The 20,094-nt window shown below is 40.1% G+C and overlaps 1 protein-coding gene across 2 annotated transcripts in view; it reads right to left on the bottom strand.

Moving 5' to 3' along the window:
- NUP214 (nucleoporin 214) overlaps positions 1 to 14,447 on the bottom strand; it is a 105,633-nt gene extending 91,186 nt beyond the window's left edge. For both annotated transcript variants that reach the window (XM_036749435.1, XM_036749436.1), the window contains exons 1-8: positions 14,271 to 14,447; positions 11,123 to 11,318; positions 10,262 to 10,410; positions 9,431 to 9,629; positions 8,745 to 8,815; positions 8,467 to 8,530; positions 7,857 to 7,960; positions 55 to 161 (exon numbers count right to left, since the gene is read on the bottom strand). In XM_036749435.1, the coding sequence (XP_036605330.1) occupies positions 55 to 161; positions 7,857 to 7,960; positions 8,467 to 8,530; positions 8,745 to 8,815; positions 9,431 to 9,629; positions 10,262 to 10,410; positions 11,123 to 11,318; positions 14,271 to 14,315 (935 nt within the window). In that variant the 5' untranslated portion in view covers positions 14,316 to 14,447. The remainder of the gene's footprint in view (positions 1 to 54; positions 162 to 7,856; positions 7,961 to 8,466; positions 8,531 to 8,744; positions 8,816 to 9,430; positions 9,630 to 10,261; positions 10,411 to 11,122; positions 11,319 to 14,270) is intronic.
- Between the last annotated feature and the right edge of the window lie 5,647 nt (positions 14,448 to 20,094).

Below are 20,094 nucleotides of genomic sequence, written 5' to 3'. Positions count from 1 at the left end.
GATTTCTGACCTGGTTGGGAGAGAAGGAATCTCTTTCCTGGGTTCTAGACTCACCATTCCTCAATATAATTGAGATAGTAATGATGCTGTCTTTCAGTGCAGCTGCCATAGCAAGGCTCCATGAAATTCACAAATATCTCTGGGTGCTTATCTTCTTTTTTCTATAAACATGGAAGAAGAAAAAAAAAGAACTGATATATCCCTTTCCTCCAAATCTACATTGTTCAGTGTCCCAAGAAATAAGTTGCCAATTAACACAAATTAATGCATTTAAATTTTAAGAAATCATGAAATGTTCAGGCTAGTTCAGGAGCTGATCTAAGGGTTCTTAACTCTTTTTTTTAAATATTAGGGACTCTTTGGGCAGCCTGGTGTAACCAAGAGAACTGTTCTCAGAATTTTTAAAATTAAAAAAAACTTTAGGCTTATAAAGAATCAATTATATTGAAACTATCAAAATATTTTTTAAAATAAGTTTGCAAGGGGCAGCTAAGTGGCATAGTGGATAGAGCACCAGGCAGGAGGACTTGAATTCAAATCCTGCCTCAGACACATACTAGCTGTGTAACCCTGGGCAAGTCGCTTAACCTCAATTGCCTCCCCCCACAACCCCTAAAAAAAAAAAAAGGTTTATGGACCCAAGGTTAAGAACCCTTAATCTAGAATGGTTTGAAAGGTAGAAATGAAAGATACCAAAGGCCCCCAGATATATGGAAGCATCTTGGCTACAGATTATGTCTTCAAGAAGAGATTCTGGAAATATTAGACATGGCAAAAACTGAATAATATCACAAAAATGAAAACTAATTCTATTTTAATGGAGAGAAAATGATTGTTTACTTATGCAGGAGTCATTTCCAATTCAGCTGCCTGTATATAGTCAGACCACTGACTTATTAGAACAAAGACCAAAATCATTGACAAAAAAGAATAAAGGGAGATTTGGATTGCAAATCAGTTAGCTCCAGCCTGGCTATTTTTAACAAGCTGTTGACGTCAAAAAGGGGTTAAATGGATAAAAGGACAGACTTTGACACAGGTATCACCATTTCCTAAGGAAGTCAGCCAATGTAAATCAATGCCCACAATAAGGAGACTAAAAGAATCTAGAAACTAGCTCAGCCAGCAAACATCTGGTCTCCTTGCCAAGTGAAAAGACATGGCAGCCAACTGCAGCGGCAGTTTAAAATATATACTCAGGTGTAAAATCTTACTGAGAAGATTATGAGTAGTGTCATTCACAATACGGTAAGAAGCAGTTCAGGTAAAAACGAAGTTACAGAAAACCTAACAAAAGAGCTAATTAAGCCAAATGATTCTGAAAGCATTTAAAGATGAAACTGGAGCACAACAGAGCAAAAATGAAAAAGACCTGTAATAATTACTACAACCAACTCTTTTCTCCATCAATGATGGTGGACTCTACTAACATCACAGCTCCCCACATACTGCATAAGGAAACAGAAATAGCAATAAAGAAAACAAAAAGGGGAAGAACAGATGGATCAGACTAAGGACACTCAGGGGAAGGCCATCCTGGAGATGACACAATTTTGATGGCACTAAGTGATTTGATTCTCAAGATACCAACAAGAGGGGAAAACGCCAACAAACCACAGTCCCCAACCATTGTGGAAAATGGAATTATACAACAAAAGATGAAAGGTTCTATGTATACATAAATATTCAAAAGCAGTATTTTTTGAGGCAGTAAAATGGAACTAAAGTGGGTAAGAATAGCTCAATGAAATGTGATATGTAAATGTGACAACATTACTGTATAGTTAAAGAGGACAAATATAGGAAATTCAAAGAAACATAGGAAGATTCACAAACTAACATAGGCTGAAGTATTCAGAAGGAGAAAAACATACATAGTAAATACAGTAACATAAATGAAAAGAGCATAGAAAGGAAGAACTATAAGTAACTATAGTGATCAATCTTAGTCCCAGAGGACAGAAGAAAAAATATACCTTCCTCCCTTTTGGCAAAGAGGTGGGGAAACACCTACCATCAAAGGTGGTCAACTCTACTGGTTGTTTTTGCCTATTTTTTTCAGTATAAGGAAGGGTTTAATACTTACATGGGGACTAGAAAGGACATATGTTTGGAAATGGCTGCGATATAAAAACAAAGGGTGTCAATAAAGCTTTTTTTTTAAAAATCACAATCTTTAGTTTCATCACTACCTTTAAATAAAGGCTATCAGAAATTTCTGGTAAGAATATTCTACACATATACTGAGAACATCCTTAATAAAGGTATAAGAAAAGAACAGGAAAGTTTTCAGAAAGATATTCTAGGGAAGACCACATCTTTACAGTCATACAAATGAATGAAAAGCACAGAAAATAAAAAGTGCTACATTCATTATTAAACTTTTAAAATAACTACCTTTATAGTTCTACTCCAAGATATCTTCCCATCTTTATGTTAAAAATATAAGTGCTTGAGAAATGTAAATAACAGAGATAATTTCATTTTTGTTTGGTCCTCTAAGTATTAAAACCAAGTAAGGCAAAAGATGAGAAGATTGGTCATCAGAGGTGTTTGTCACTGTCATAGGGAGGTCTGGGGCAGAATCTAATTGGAGAGTGGCACAGCAGTGCAGTAAATAGAGATGCAGACTTAAAGACAGGAAGACCTGGGTATGAATCCTAACTTATGAGATGCTAGCTATGTGACCCTGAGCAATTAACTTAAACCTCATCTATAAAATGAAGGGGTCAGACTTCTAAGGTCCCTTTCAGCTATCAATCTATGATATGGATAGTATGAATAGTAAGGGCAGCTAGGGGGTACAGACTTATCTTCCTGAGTTCAAATCCGGTCTCGGACACTTCCTAGTTGTGTGACCCTGGGCAAGTCACTTTAACCCCATTTGCCTCCGTTTCCTCATCTGTAAAATGAGCTGGAGAAGGAAATGGCAAACCACTCCAGTATCTCTGCCAAGAAAACCTCAGATGGGGTCATAATGAATCAGACATGTCTGGGAAAAATGACTGAACAAAAAAATAAATAGTAAGGTCTTTCAGGTGATCCTGCTTTGTGCTGGTGACATCAAGACCTGGAACACTGAAGAGGCTCCTTAAAAAGAACTATCATCACTCAAAAAATGTCAGCTTAACCACCCACATCAGAAAAAAAAAGGTGTTTAAAGAATGCCTGTTGTCCAGACTGGGATATGTAGCGAGATGGGCAACCTGTAGAGTATATTTCTTAGACAGACACTGTGAATGGACAATTAACTGAACATAAGGAGGAAAGAAGGCTGAACTGTTTTTGGGAAACCATGCAGTGTTTTTAATAATCCCAAGCTTCTACCTGAAATAAAGATCCACTTTGTTAACATCCAATACTGTGATACTGTATGGAAATCCCAGTCTCAAAAGAATTAAAGTCATAAGTCAATGAAAGGGCATGGTAAGCAAGAGTATGCTATGTGAGAGAAGCAACATTAAAGGTATTCTTGGAGAGAAGTATGTGTGGAAAAGGAGGTGGGCCAGAAACACGAGAGAGAGAGATAACCAAAGAACAACATAGATACACAGCCTACATACTCCATTAGTATCCAAGGAGAGTCCAAAGATCTGTGTAATTGAAAATGAATAATCTCCTCTATTTTATTAAGGCTTAATCAATTTACTATGTATTAATGGTCAAGCTGCTATATATTAGTTACTCTCCTTTAATATGTGAACTTGAGCTCTCTCTGAACTCCTTAAGCTTACAGCTGTCAGCTCCCTATATGGCCACCTTCCACCCATTAAATTCCCCTCCACAGGACTCCCCACCATAAAATTCTAATCTACATCCTAATCAGAAATCAGTTAACATGTATACCACGAGCTCCTTGTTCTCTCTCAGATATTGCCAACCACTGGACTTTCCACAGGATGTTAGCCTACTTTGTAAAAAACTGATGTAACTTGTGATTAGTAACCTTGGCACTGACCTATGACAAGTGAGACACACCTCTGTAACGCCAGATTGATGCCTCCTCCTATTTTGGGCTTCCTCTGTACAACTATAAAAGAGCTGTCCTGACTCTCAGCTGCATCCTTGGTTACTGAGGAGACTCAGACCCCATTTATTGACAACTGCTAGCTCTGCTAATAAACTGATCGGGCTCGGAACTCTGTTGCCTCAGTTCACTGTTATTTCAATCACAACAGATCTAAAGAGATCATATTTGTAAAGTGCTTAGCATGGTGCCTGGCACATAGTAGGCCCCCTATAAATGCTTATTTCTCCCCCTCCAGAAAAAGGCCTCTCCATCCTTAGTATTTGGGTAACCCCCAGAGAAGATTTACAGTAGGACACCGACAAGAATAGAACACAATGAAAAGACTTGGATGACAATCTTGATCTGTACCACTTAAGGGAATGCCAGTATCAGTGACTTCACAGGTCAATTGACAAATCAAAGAATCTAGATCCCTAGGAATAAACAACTTAGTGTTCTTCATTTATTCTCAAATAATTACTGAGCCCCAAGTATACTTAGTTTCTACTAGATTAGCTCAAGTGAAAAATAAAAGGCAAATACTCAGAACTTTAGTTAGGTTCTTTCTTAAATTAATATAAGAATTGTAATTTACAATCAAATTAATCCAACCAGTTTTAAATAGGGCAATATGAATAAAACACTAACCACAGTGAGGTACACAAGCTTGCTCCTTGGATTCATGGTTTAAACTCCCTGAGGTAAATTTTCAACATAATTTTATTTAATGCTTACTGAACTGACTTTTTAAAAATTATACTGGATTTGGAGGGGGGTGGAGCCAAGATGGCGGCTGGAAAGCAGGGACTTGCGTGAGCTCCCTGCCAGGTCCCTCCAAAAGCCTATAAAAAATGGCTCTGAACAAATTCTACAACTGCAGAACCCACAAAATAGCAGAGGGAAGCAGGGATCCAGCCTAGGACAGCCTGGATGGTTGCTGGACGAGGTCTATCGCACACGGAGGGGAGTGGAGCCTAGCATGGGCAGCAGCAGGACCAACCAGACCAGGAGCTGGGTGGAACAGGCCCTAGCGCCCTAAATCAGTGAGCTGTGGCAGTTACCAGACTTCTCAACCCACAAACACCAAATACAACAGAGAAGGTTAGTGGGAAAAGCTGTGGGGGACAGAGTGAAAAGAGTTCGCCTTTCAGCCACCGCCCCAGGGCAGCGAGGGTGGTGCAGCTACAGAACTACAGCTGCAGTAGCTTCTGGCCCCAGGCCCACCTGGTGGGAGGGATTAAGTGGTGGATCAGAGCAGGAGTGCAGAGCCTGCTTAAGATTTGTGTCAGGTCCAGGTTGGCGGTTCTTGGGGAAAGAGGAGTGCTGGTGTGGCAGAGCTAGCTGTATAGAAATAGCTCTGAAATCAATGGCGCGTCCCCTCAAGCTTGGAACAAAGTACTCTTTACTCTACAAGCAGTCATACCCCGCTGAAAAACTCAAGGGTCAAGTAAGTTGGCTGGGAACATGAACAGGCAGCGAAAACAGACTCAGATTCAGTCTCAGACTTTGGATTCTTTCTTTGGTGACAAAGAAGACCACAACATACAGCCAGAAGAAGTCAACAAAGTCAGAGAGCCTACATCAAAATCCTTCAAGAAAAACATGAATTGGTCTCAGGCCATGGAAGAGTTCAAAAAGGATTTGGAAAAGCAAGTTAGAGAAGTAGAGAAAAAATTGGGAAGAGAAATGAGTGATGCAAGAAAACCATGAAAAACAAGTCAATGACTTGCTAAAGGAGACCCAAAAAAATACTGAAAAAAATATTGAAGAAAACAACACCTTAAAAAACAGACTAACTCAAAAGGCAAAAGAGCTCCAAAAAGCCAATGAGGAGAAGAATGCCTTGAAAGGCAGAATTAGCCAAATGGAAAAGGAGGTCCAAAAGACCACTGAAGAAAATAGTACCTTAAAAATTAGATTGGAGCAAGTGGAAGCTAGTGACTTGATGAGAAATCAAGGTATTATCAAACAGAATCAAAGGAATGAAAAAGTGGAAGACAATGTCAAATATCTTACTGGAAAAACCACTGACCTAGAAAATAGATCCAGGAGAGATAATTTAAAAATTATTGGACTACCTGAAAGACATGATCAAAAAAAGAGCCTAGATATCATCTTTCAAGAAATTATCAAGGAGAACTGCCCTGATATTCTAGAGCCAGAGGGTAAAATAGAAATTGAAAGAATCCACAGATCGCCTCCTCAAATAGATCCCAAAAAGAAACCTCCTAGGAATATTGTCACCGAATTCCAGAGCTCCCAGGTCAAGGAGAAAATACTGCAAGTAGCCAGAAAGAAACAATTTGAGTATTGTGGAAAAACAATCAGAATAACACAAGATCTTGCAGCTTCCACATTAAGGGACCAAAGGGCTTGGAATACGATATTCTGGAGGTCAATGGAGCTAGGATTAAAACCAAGAATCACCTACCCAGCAAAACTGAGTATCATGCTCCAAGGCAAAATATGGATTTTCAATAAAATAGAGGACTTTCAAGCTTTCTCAGTGAAAAGACCAGAGCTGAATAGAAAATATGACTTTCAAACACAAGATTCAAGAGCAGTATGAAAAGGTAAACAAGAAAGAGAAATCATAAGGGACTTACTGAAGTTGAACTGTTTTGTTTACATTCCTACATGGAAAGATAATGTGTATGATTCATGAGACCTCAGTATCATAGTAGCTGAAAGGAATATGTATATATATATATGTGTATGTATATATATACATATGTGTGTGTCTATGTATGTATATATGTAGGTATATATAGACAGAGGACACAGGGTGAGTTGAATATGAAGGGATGATATCTAAAAAATAAAATCAAATTAAGGGATAAGAGAGGAATATACTGAGAGAGGGAGATAGGGAGAGATAGAATGGGGTAAATTATCTCACATAAAAGTGGCAAGAAAAAGCAGTTCTCTAGGAAGGGAAGAGGGGGCGGTTGATGAGGAATGAGTAAATCTTGCTCTCATCAGATCTGACCTGAGGAAGGAGTAACATACACACTCAATTGGGTATCTTACCCCACAGGAAAGAAGGAGGAAGAAGATAAAAAGGGGGGGACGATAGAAGGGAGGGCAGACAGGGAGGGGGGATTTAAAAACAAACACTTTCGAAAAGGGACAGGGTCAAGGGAGAAAATTCAATAAAAGGGGATAGGTTAGGAAAGAGCAAAACATAGTTAATCTTTCACAACATGAGTATTGTGGAAGCATTTTACATAATGATACGCATGTGGCCTATGTTGAATTGCTTGCCTTCTTAGGGAGGGTGGGTGGGAAGGGAAGAGGGGACAGAATTTGGAACTCAAAGTTTTAAAAACAGATGTTCAAAAACAACAACAAAAAAGTTTTTGCATGCAACTAGGAAATAAGAAACACAGGCAATGGGGCATAGAAATTTATCTTGCCCTACAAGAGAAGAAGGGAAAGGGGGATAGGAGTGGAGTGGGGTGACAGAAGGGAGGGCTGACTGGGGAACGGGGCAACCAGAATATACGCCATCTTGGAGTAGGCGGGAGGGTAAAAATGGAGAGAAAATTCGTAATTCAAACTCTTGTGAAAATCAATGCTGAAAACTAAATATATTAAATAAATTAAATAAAATTTAAAAAATAAAATAAAATTTAATAAATGTAAAAATTATACTGGGGGGATGGGGAAGGGTATGAGACACACATGACTGGTACCTGGGTACTCCTTTACTTAGAATCCAAAGTAAAAGAACATAAAACATTCCAAAGAAAAAGAGAAGACATTCAAATAAAAATAATTTGTTAAAAGGACACCTAAATCAATGCTATTAAGTCCAAAAGCAGGACGTATACATTAGTATACATACAGGTAGTACAGTCATCACCACATCTGGGGAAGTTTCCAAGGTCCCATCTGCTGCTGCGTACACTATTGAGAAGACATAGGTACCAATCCACAGCACGTCGAGAACTGAAAAGGGATATACCTTAATGAATCCATCGTTAAAAATAACAGATGAAGCAACAACTTATTCATGGTTGATGCTGACCACTAGATACTATAAAACTAACATATAAATATATGAAATCAAGTAACTCTTAAGTTTTAAAAACTTAAAGAAGATTCCATTGACTGTGTACAACTAACAGAAGCTGAGAAGCCCAATTCAGGCCAAAATAGTTATTAATTTTTCTGGGGACTTAAAAAAAATGGACATTTCTAGGAAAAATGCATATAAAGACAAATGGTCTCCCACAGCAATTCATCAAAAACTGCTTTCCTATGTTGAATTGAAATAACATGAATATAAAAGAATCTAAAATTTACTCAATGATTCTGTAGATGATAAAATACAGCATATAGTTTTGAGAATTTTGTGATAAAACCTGGCTAATGTGAATATACTTTAAAAACAACTCATCAAGGGTCATTCCAATTTTTTTTAAGCAGTCAGCTTTAAACATAAAGTATTTTACCTCTTACAGGATGATCTGCTTCATAAAATGGAGGGCAAGGAATTACTTTTTTCTCCTGCAATGTCTGCAAGACAAAAGGCCTTGTATCAAATAATCAACACTACTCAGGCCAAGTTCCAACTGGTCCTCCCCAAAAGCAAAGCAATTCATGCCAAACACAAAAGTCTTACATTGATTTTACCCATCCTTCTGTGGCCAAGAGAGCAAAGATAAGAGTGAGTGACTTAAATAAATTTCACACACACAAGGATTATTATGAGAAGGCAGACTAAACTTACAGGGAGATACTGGATAACAGTTCCATTATGTTTTCCTACAGCAAGCTGCTTCCCTTTAGGGCTCCAACACACTGAGGAAAAGAAGAAAATTTTACTAAGCATTTTCAAAAACAGGGTTAACAACTGAGATCGATGACAAGATAACTTACATAATCACCACTTCTTGTTGCTTTACTATCCAATTCAGAGCAGAATTGCTTATTTTGGAATTTATTAAATATAGTTAAAGACAATGAGAATATGTGTAGGATCCAACTGAATTGTACTGTCTTAGTCTCAATCATTTGAGGGCTAAGAGTGCTTTTTATGTGAGACCTGCCCAGAGGGATTAAGGCTTTCCTTCTCAGTTAAGCAGTCCCATGAGTGTCAGAAAATTGTTCATTTCCTCACTATCATTTCTAATACTCTTTTCTGCAGAAGGAGCAAAAGAATGCACCAGAGTGCATTCATTTTAGAACAAGAGATATTAAGTTATTGTTAAATCCCAATAGAGGACCAGCAAGCAGTATGAAGATGTTTCTTCTGTCAGAAAAACTAAGTACTCTTAGTGTAAATTATTTATGCTCTCTTGCTTCCAAGAAGAATACTATCCCCCTTTTCAGATATTAATATCACATATTGCTTCTAGAAATTAATTTTTAAAAAGAATCACATAACTCTATAGGGTCAAAGCTTTTATTACCTACCAGATGTTACTGCCACAGATGGTGGAAGGCATGCAGACACTTTCACTGTGTCTGTGACTTGTAGAACTGCGATACTACCATCAGCCAGACAAACTGCCGCCATGGTGGGGATGGTAGGGTTCCACTTCATGTCGACGACCACACCACCAGCATCTTTCATCAGTTTGTGATAAGCAAATGGGCGTTTCTGCTGTTTAGCCTTTAAAACATGCAGAGAAGTACCACATCCTTCAGACAAAACCAGTCTATGCTAGCTCCTCCCAATTACAGACTAGCCTTCTCATAGAATTAAAGAACTTTAGAATCAGAAGGCTTCTTAGTGATCGTTTTGTCTTATCTATTCGTTTTATAGATGGAGAAACTAAAGGCAGCGGGGGAAATATCTTCTGACTATTATGGCACATCTTAAGGCAAGGTGCTGAAATTATTATCCTTTAGCTCAACATATTCAAAGTAACTCACAATACCAAAGACAAACAAAAAATACCTGGTGAGCAGCAGGTGACTAAAATGTTTCCCAAAGATCATATGGATTGGTGAGGCAATGGGGATAGACTAAGATGCATGCATCAGACCTAAGTCCAAAGATCCTACCAATTGTGCAACCTTTGACAAGTTACCTTTCTAGGGTTTCATGGTCTCAAGTGTAAAACAATGATGCTACCATCTCTTCTAGTTCTCTGCTCTCAGATTCTATGATTCAGTAGTGGATAAATACTATTGTTCTATAAGCAAGACTGCAGACAGGTGCTTCAGAAGTAAGTGTTCAACACCAGAAACTATACTTTCATGCTGAATGAAGATTTCTAGATCAATTGATAAGTTCCTTACCTCATTTGAGAATGTGCGAACATCAAAAAAGGCAATGAGGCCAAATTCACTGGACGTCATACAAACAGAGAGTGTCAGATTATCACAGCTCAAAGACAAGTGGTACACTGGGAATTTCATAGGGATAAATATGTTTGGAACTTTCTCAACTATTAAAAAAAAGACAAGAAACAAAAGCCACCATTTTATAAGCATGTAGACAAAAACTTTAATCTACCACTATATTAAGTGAAGTATCTGTCTGCATAAAAGATTCCCAGACACATTAAGATGCAATTGAACCTCATTCAGTTCTGGTTCTTCTGTAACCCAGTCAGTACATCCCAACATAAAAGGAACAGCTCCATGGACGGGGCTTTGGAAAGCCTTGGGAAAACAGTGTTGCTTATGTTCCCAGTGACACAATAATTCTATCATTAGTATGTAATTGCCCGCCTTCTCCCTAACAAGAGTACTGTTAGACCAACTAAAATGTGATATGATAAACTCCTCCTAGACATACAATCAGATCATAAACCCAACAAAAAAATAAAAGAATAAGGTAGACTTTTCTCTACTTTGTGCTTGCAAGGATGACCAGATACCCTAAAAGGAAGACCCACATGGATTATCTCCAATACCTCAACAATAGCTATGGTATCTCTGGGTACTATGGCACTTACCTGGGAACCTCTGGTCAGCTTAGTAATACTCTTAAAATCACCATCTTCAGTGACCATGTCAGAGATTTTCTTTGAGAAAAAGACTATTTCATTAGAACTTCACTGCACTCCTCTCCTTTCTATCTTACATAAATCAATAACTTGCAAAAAGCTCTTCACACAGTAGGAGTTTAATAAAAGTTTGTTGAAAGGTACTAACCAATTCTATTGGGATCCTCCCCAGGCCGATTCTGAATAAGAAGAGTTTTGGTAGGAAAAACCCGAAACCCAGTGGCTCCTGCAGCAAACACCAGACCATACTTATTAGACACAGTAAGCATACTACAGCGCTCCTTGGATAGCTCTTCAGGGGCTTCAAAGACTCGAACCTTCTTCAGTGCCTTAAACTGAAAATCCTGTCACAAAGAATATAAACAGAGTAATTCAGTAGTTTAAACGATATAAGAGGTATTGCTTACCTAGGTCAAATACAGCTACAAAAAAAATCTTGACATAATACTTCCCACTTCTTCCTTGACTCCTTCCCTGACAAATTCAGCTCACCCTAGTTTTCTCTTACTCATTTACTGTTATACACTTTCAAATACACAGTCTTACTCTCTAATTATACATAAGTATATATTCTACCTCCCCACTGAGAACACTGCAAATTCCTTCTGAATAAGGATAGTGCCTTCTATTTCTCTCCCCATGCTGTAGCGGAATGAATCTAAGACTTGAAATAAAGAAGACTGAATAATTCCAGCTATGACACTTAGTAAATATGAAACTATCAGAATGTTACTTTTCCTCTAAGCCTTAGTTTCCTCATTTGTAAAAGGGGGACAATAAAACTTGTATTCCCTTATGGGGTGTTGTGAAGAAAATACTTTGTAACCTCAAAAGATGATAGAAATGTGACTTATTATTATATTCCCACAAGACACAAAGTCTATGTACATAACAAGTACTCAAAAAATACTAACAAAGAAGAAAAAGATGACTTGATTCTAAGTGACTTATTTCAAGAAATATTCACAACAATGATATTTCAGCACATCAAAATAATATCTTTTGACCCATCTCTGTCTACCTTGAATCCTACTTATATGTGTACATGTAAGCTCCTTAAGGGCCAAGCCTATGTCATTCTGCATCTCTGTATCCTCAGGACCTAGCTAAGGGTCTTGAACAGAAGAGGCACTTCTGTGAGCAGTTTTATACAAGGTGAGAATGTTTTCTGCTTTGCAGACAGAGAAAAATGAACTTGCAGTCAGGACGACATGGATTAAAACTCTACCAGTGACGCTTAATAATTATGTGACCATGGGCAAATCACTTAACCTCTCTGTGACTCAGTTTCTAAATCTGTCAAGTGGGGATCATAATACCTATGTGATTATACTTAGACAATAGTAGCCTCTGAAGCAGCAGTTACAAACTCAAAAAGGGTTATGAGAGTTCTTGTGGGCAGTTTCACTGGTCCACTGTACTATTGTGATCCCTCCCAAAAAACCCCATACTCACAACAAAATTTTATATAAGTATTATCTTGGAGCCTCTGAAAACAGTCACCCAACAGCAGAATGACAGATAAATCAATGATGTAAACAGGCTACAGATGGGAAAACTGAGCCTCTAAGGGGAAAGTGACTTGCCCAAGGTTATACAATGAGTCACTGGAACATCTATAAATTAGTCAGTCAATAAACACTCATTAAGAGCCTACTATGTGCTCTTACACTGTGCTAAGTGCTAGGGATACAAAAAGAAGCAAAAGATATTTCCGGCCCTCAAGAAGCTTGCAGTCTAATGGAAGTAGAACCCAGATCTCTTCACTCTCAATTCAACATATTTCTCAACACGATGTTGACCTAATTTTGTCTAAGATATGCTTCATTGTTGCTTCAATGGCTAAATCCATCAACCGCAATGGCTAAATTCAGAAACCACTAAATGGAAAAGACCTTGGCAACAATTTAGTTCTATTCCAATTTTAAACATTATGAAAATGAAGCCCAGACAAGAGATGGGAGTGTCTCGGAATTACACTATGAATTAGAACTCATGGTTTCTAACACCCAGTGTAGCAATACTTCCCATCACAACAACCCATACCAATTTAGTAGCAAATCAGTGACTAGGACTTCAGTTTTCTGATACCCAGTATGGTACACCTCCCTTCACAACAACCTGTCAATCTAACTGTCCCTGGAACATTGTCCTCAGATATATGTAGCCTAACAGACAAATTCCACCAAGGAACTCCACTAAAGCAGGAAGTATAGAACGTCAGTACTGGAAAAAACTTCAGAAACAATTTAATCCACTTCCCTCCATTTTACAGATGAAGAAACTGTGGCATCAAGAAAGGATATGACTAGTCATTATTCTTATTCACATAAGAAAACTTAAGATTTGGAGCCCCTCCACAACAGCATGTAAGATAAACACTGGTGGTTTGTTCAATCAGGTTCATGTGTCCCTGTGTGGACCTTTGTGGCTGAAGAAGATGGTGCCCTCCACAGCCATTTCTGTGTTTTCCCATGATACTAGAATTCTTCCACAAATCATTTCCACTTTGGGTTCCTCTCTCTCCAAACATATGCAACATGGGACCAAGGAATAATTTCACTTACTTCCCTCTGATTTTCTGCATATTTGGGAAGAGGAGGTTGTTTTGATTTATGCCCCGAGTATAAGTTAATAATCTTCTTGGCTTTTGGAAATCTATGCCTTATTGCTTTTTAAAGACCTTTATATCTTTCTCATATAGCTTTCTGTTCTCGGGATACAAGTAGGTTAAAAAGGTCCAAATGCTGAGTTCTTCCTTGTACAGTGGGAAAGCAGCGGGCTTTGAACATTGGAATGACCTGATAGAAAAGGGTAATGAATGAGCCTGGAGTCACAAAATGTAGGGCTCTACCACTTAGGATCGTAAGCAAGTGATTTAACTTTTGTGGGCTTCGGTTTCCTCATCTGTAAAATGGATGTACAGTGAAGGCTGGACAAGATAATCTGTCCCTCGGGTCCCTTTCTGCTCTAAGTCTACGATCCCTTGAAGAAGAGATGCCGGGGTAGGGAAGGTATAGTACCTACAGAAAAACATTCTAGAAACTGGAAATGAAACCGAAATATCTGGATTCCCATTCTGCTGTGCGCCGTAAGCTCTAAGCTCCAGCACCCAGTGCCTTGAGAATTTCGAGGCCCGAAGCACAGGATGTAGGCTCTTCCAGCACCTCGGCTCTCTCTCCAAGGCAACGCAGGGCCTGAGTGACGCCCCCTAGCCCGGCCAGGCCTGGCGCGGCGTGGCCTGTCCCGATGGGACCAGTCCAGACCCTCCCGGCCCAGGTCGCACTGAACCTGACCTTCATCTCGCGTTCGGGGATCAGCGCATCCATCTCGTCTCCCATAATGCAGACTCCCTATAAGCGGGAGCCCGAGGAGCCACCGCCCCCGAGGAGCCGGAGTTAAAGCGAGGCTAACCTCCCTCCCTCAGCTCAGCGGCAAGCTCCAAGTGCCGCCATTTCCGGCGCATCAACACTACGTCACACCCGTAAGAAACAGTCCTCTAGGAGGGTGGGAAAGAGGTCTGTCAATCGCGAGCCCGCCGTGAGCCGCTGCTTTCCATTGGCCCGCCTGACGTGAGCGTGCAGTGAACTGCCGCTTCCCATTGGTCAGTCGGGCTCGCGGTTACTGTCAACCGCCTCTTTCCATTGGCCTACCCTAGGAAGGAGTGTGGCCTGTCGTCAATCGTCTGTGATTCCGTTTTGCCCAACACTTCTTCGGAACATGTGGTCATTTTCCAATCCGGGATCCCCTTGCACAAGGGAGGTTAACTTCCAAAATTCCCGGAGTTCGACTTTAAATTTTGCTGATGTGACTTCACATTATAATGGTTATCATATTGCTTGCCTTCTCAAAGGGTGGGGCAGTGGCGGTAGAAAGGGAGTGAAATTCGAACTCAGATTTTTTAGAATGTTAAAAAATGTTTACAAGGAATTGGGAAACATTTAACAAAATAAAAATATATTTAAATTTTTTTAACTAATGGGGAAATGTCTGTGCATAGCATACAGCTCAGTGTAGCAGCGGTGCTCTGTTACACGTCCTGCCTTGTGGTCCTGAATGAATTGCATTCGTTCATTAAACCAAATTGGGCGTGGGCCAGGTTTCTATACTGGGGGAATAAAGAAGTAAAATCCCTTCCTGCCTTCCAGCTTCTCCCTGGCTGGGAGTTAACCTGGAGTTTACTGGGTAGATTCTTTCCTTGATTCCTTCCTTCCTTCTTTCTTTCCCTCCTTCCTTCCCTCCCTCCCTCCTTCCTTCCTTCCCTTCCTCCCTTCCTTCCTTCTTTCCTTCCCTCCTTCCTTCCTTCCTTTCACCATTGCACTCTGAAGTTCATATATTGGACCACAATAGGTCCCTGCCCAAGCTCCACTTAATGGCTATATTTAAGGGCCAGGGTCTCCCATTGCATCCTGGCCCATCTCCACTTGTCCTGATGAAGCAAAGTAAGGGTGGTAAAAAGTACAAAGCAAGGTTGAAGGAGAATGAATTGACTAGTTTTGCCTTTGTGCAGATAGAAGTAACAGTAAATATGATGGGAACTAGATTGTGGAGAACCTTGAATATCAGACAATTGTCTAGTAGCGAGGTGACTATGGTCGAGTCACTTTACTTTGGCTTCAGTATTCCTTCTGAGAAATGAAAGGGTTGGATTTAATCAAGAATTCTTGATCTATGAATACCTGTCTGGAAGTAAGTTGCAAGAAAACTGGAAAGGTAGGTTACAAAGAACTTTTCCAAGGAGAGCATTTTGTATTTGTTCCTAGAGGCAATTGAGTAGGAATTTTTATTGAGTAGGAAAATGACATTGATGGGGTGCTTGGGTGCTTGTGCTTGGACCCCAGTTCCAAGATCACATTTCTCCCTAGTCTGAAAACACTATCCCTGACAGTTTTCTCTCCAGCCCAAGGACACTATGCCTAGCAATAACTCATGAGTGGGTTCCAGTGAGGCAAACTATCTCTCCCTGTTACAAGAACAAGCTGACCTCTGTAGAATTTCCTTTGTAAAAACAGGACTATCTTGTACCAGAATTATCATGTATTGATTCCCACAGTTATAGTGTACAATCCTGAGGTCAAGCTATAGACATCAACTCTCAAAGCTGTCTTGCTACAGACATAACAGACCAATACACCCCTAGAAACCCTTTCCCCAGGTTTCCAGTAGTGAATGATGCCTATGACTAAGGTTGGGATGTTGTCACCTAATTAGCTATCAGCCAGATAATCCTCTACTTTCCCTATATAAGCTTTAGCATCATTCCGTTAAGTTGCAAAGTTCCTTAAGGAGCTCTGCCTGCCATATTAATATTATAATAGATCTTTGACTGGAGCTTGACTTAAAGAATGCTTGAGTTCCTGAATTCATTCCAGATGATCCTTTCCTGTACTTCAGTTCTTGAGGGGTCCCTGAGTCTCTCAAAACCACATCAACATGATTGGACCTGCACTTTAAGAAAATCACTTCAGTGGCCAAATGAAGGATGGATTAGAGTGGGGAGAAACTTGAGGTGTGCAGACCACCAACAGGCTAATGCAGTAATCCAGGTGTGAGGTGATGAGGGCCTGCACTAGAGTGGTGGTGGCAGTGTCAGAGAGATGGGGTCATATAGGAGAGATTTTACAATGGTGAAATTGGCAGGCCTTGGACTCCATTCGGGAGGTAAGAAATAGTGAGAAGTCTAGGATGATTCCTAGCTTATGAGCCCACGGGACTAAGAGGATGGTATTGCCCTGTATAGTAATAGGGAAGGTGGGAGGGGGGAAGGTTTTACAGAGAAAGATAATGAGTTCCATTTTGGACCTATTGAGTTTAAGATGTCCACTGGCCATCTAGTTCAAGATGTCTGAAAGGCAACTGGAGATATGAGATTGGAAGTCAGCAGAGGGTTTGGGGCAGGATAGGTATATTTGAGAATCATCAGCATAGCAATGGTAGTTAAATCTATGAGAGCCAAAAAGATCATCAAGTGAATAGTATAGAAGGAGAAGAGAATAAGGCCCAGGACAGAACCCTGAAGGACCCCATCAGTTAGAAGACATGATCTGAAAAAGGATCCAGCAAAGGAGAGGAGGAAAAATAAGATAGGTAGGAGGAGAACCAGGAGAAAGAAGGGGTGTCCTGAAAACCATGAAGCAAAGAGTATCAAGGAGGAGAGAGTGACCACGGGTGTTAAAGCTGAGACTACTAGTTAATGTAGAACTTTATACCAGAAGAGATTAATGCCTTTAATTAAATATGATATTCATTGAAATTCCAAAGGAGAGGGAGAAGGGAATATGCATTTACATAAAACTTACTATGCGCCAGGCACTGTACTAAGCACTTTTTACAAATATTACCTCATTTGATCTTCAGAACAACCCTGCAAGCTACGTGCTATTACTATCCCCATTTTACAGTTATAGAAACTGAGGCAAATGGTTAAATGACTTGCCCAGGGTCACACAACTAGTAAGTATCTGAGGCCAGATATGAACTCAGAAAAATGAGTCTCCCTGACTCCAGGCCCAGCATGCTATTCACTGCTGTACCTGGCTGCCGTATGGGAAAGGCAGCAGGGTTCAAATATACTTTCTTATTTTTCCCCACAAGGGGCTCCTGTTTCCCTTTCTATTAAAGTATGTTTCCCAAGAGCAAGGACCCTATATAACCTAAGTATATCTCACTTGGCACAATGAATATGTAGTTGGCAAGAGTTGTGTGTAAATCAAACTTCATCAATTAAGTGACATTTCAAAGTTCAGTAAGAATGCTTGTTCTCGGGCAGGAATTCTTCACCTGGGCAGGGGGGCTATGAATTCTCAAAATAATATTTCGATAATTGCATCTCAATATAATTGGTTTCCTTTGTTAATTCTATGATTTAAAAACATTATTCTGAGAAGTCCAATGGCTTCACCAGACTGACAAACATAATATACAAAAGGTTAACAACTCCCCTCCTCCTTTAAGGTAACACTTTGGTCTAGCCTTCTAGAAAACAGATAATTATTTCTAGTTTATATTATGAGAAGCATCATGATTATAGTAGGAGGCACACAGGACTTGAAATCAGCATACCTCAGTTGGAATCCTAGTTCTGATACTTACTAGCTTAAACCTACCATGTCTTCAGACTACGCTATAATCTTTCATAGCTAAACCCTTAGAAGAAAAGCCTTCTGGAGCAGCAAAGTGGCACAGTAGATAGAGCAGAAGGATCTGAATTAAAATCTGACCTCATACGCTTATTAGCTATGTGACCCTGGGCAAGTCACTTAACCATCATTTACCTCCAAAAAGAAAAAAGCCTCTTATGCTTATTGCCTCCATTTCCTGACCTCCCACTCACTCATAAATCCTCTGCAATCTGGCTTAAGACATCCTCATACAACTAAAACTACCCCCTCTACAAGGACCTCTTATGGGTTAAATGCAAACATCTTTTCCTCACTCCAAATATCTTTATGTCTCTGCAGCTTTTGACATTGTTAACCACTCCTCCTAGATATTCTCTCCTTCTTCAGCACTTGTGACACTGCTCTTTCCTGGCTCTTATCCTATGTAACTGTACCTTCTTAGTCTCTTTTACTAGGTCATCCTCCATGTCCCACTCCTTAGCCTTGGGTGTCCAGCAAGACTCTGTCCTGGGCCCTCTTCTCTCAGTGATTTAATTTCCTCTCATGGGTTCAATTATCATCCATATGCACATGAGTCACAAATATCTATTTCCAGTTCCAGTCTTTTACCTGAGCTCCAGTCTCAAATTACCAATCTAGTAGCCTATAGGCAACTCCAATTCACTACATCCAAAGCAGAGCTCAAAATCTTCCCCCATGAAACCATCCCTCCTCCAAAATTCCCCACTTCTCTTATCGGTACCATCATCTTTCTCATCACCAAGGTTTGCAACTTTAAAGTCACTTCAGCTTCTCCATCTCCCTCACTCCCCATATCCAATCAACTGACAAGTCTTATCAATTCTACCTGGACAACATTTTCCACATCCCTTTCACTCAATTTACATACTCAATTTACAACACAGTATTACAACTGCCATATTCATTCAGACCCTCACAGTCCCTTTTGTGGGGTAGCTTTCGAACCAGTCTCCTTGCTCCCTGGGAGCATTTTCCTCCCTTCCAGTCTGTTCTCCTCCCAGCTGCCAAAATATTTTTCCTAAAGCACAGATCTGACCACATCACTTCCCTCCTCATTTCTTTTGCTTCTAGGATAAAATACAAGCTCCTCAGCTTGGCTTTTAAAGTCCTTCATAATCTGACTCCAATCTACCTTCCTAGATATTTCTTATGACTTCCTCCCAGCAAAATGGAACTACTATTCCTAGAATTAGCCATTTTCTTTCTTACCTTTGCACTGGCTGTTCCCCATGCCTAGAATACTTTCCTTCCTTACCTCCCTCCATGTTAGACTCCTTAGCTTCCTTCAGGGTTCATCTCAGGTACCAACTCTTCCAGGAAGCCCATCCTGTTTCCACCAGTTCTCTCGCTCTTCATATTATCGGGCATTTACTCCCTTGTGTCCATTTGACATCTCCCAGGAGAATGTGAGCCCCTTTAGTACAATGTCTGGTTTTCATTTTTATCTTCCATCCCCAGAATGATATAAAGCCGGATGGTAGAGTGCAGGTTCAGCCTTAGAGTCAGGAAGACCTTGGCTTCAAATCCTGCCTTTGCCACATGTGGTATGTGACCACAGACAAGTCACCAAACCCCTCAGTGGCCCAGTTAACTCTCTAATACTTATGTTAGGAAAGAGTTGCTGAACTGCATTGGTGAAATTTCCACCCCAGTAGTTCTACCCACTCAATTCACAGGAACAAAAAAAAGAACCCTCAGCACCTAGCTTATAGCCTTACACTGCTTTGTAAATGCTTGTGGAATTGAACTGAATGTGACCATGGGCAATTCTCACCTCGGTGAGCTTCCGTTTCCTCAGTGGGCACGAAATTTGTACTTCCTACTTCACAGAGTTATTGTGGAAGAGAGAGGGGCATCAGGGTTGCTGGTAAGACAGAACATTCCAGGGAGTGAGTTGAGCTAGGAATGAGGTGAACATGGCTGGGGCCTCCCAAGAAATGGTGAGTCAATCCAGGGATGAAGAGTGATGCGACATATC

The sequence above is a fragment of the Trichosurus vulpecula genome, chromosome 3, assembly GCF_011100635.1.
Source record: "Trichosurus vulpecula isolate mTriVul1 chromosome 3, mTriVul1.pri, whole genome shotgun sequence".
Taxonomy (NCBI): Eukaryota; Metazoa; Chordata; class Mammalia; order Diprotodontia; family Phalangeridae; genus Trichosurus; species Trichosurus vulpecula.
Note: the sequence above shows the minus strand (reverse complement) of the source record. Positions and strands in the feature narration are given on the sequence as shown.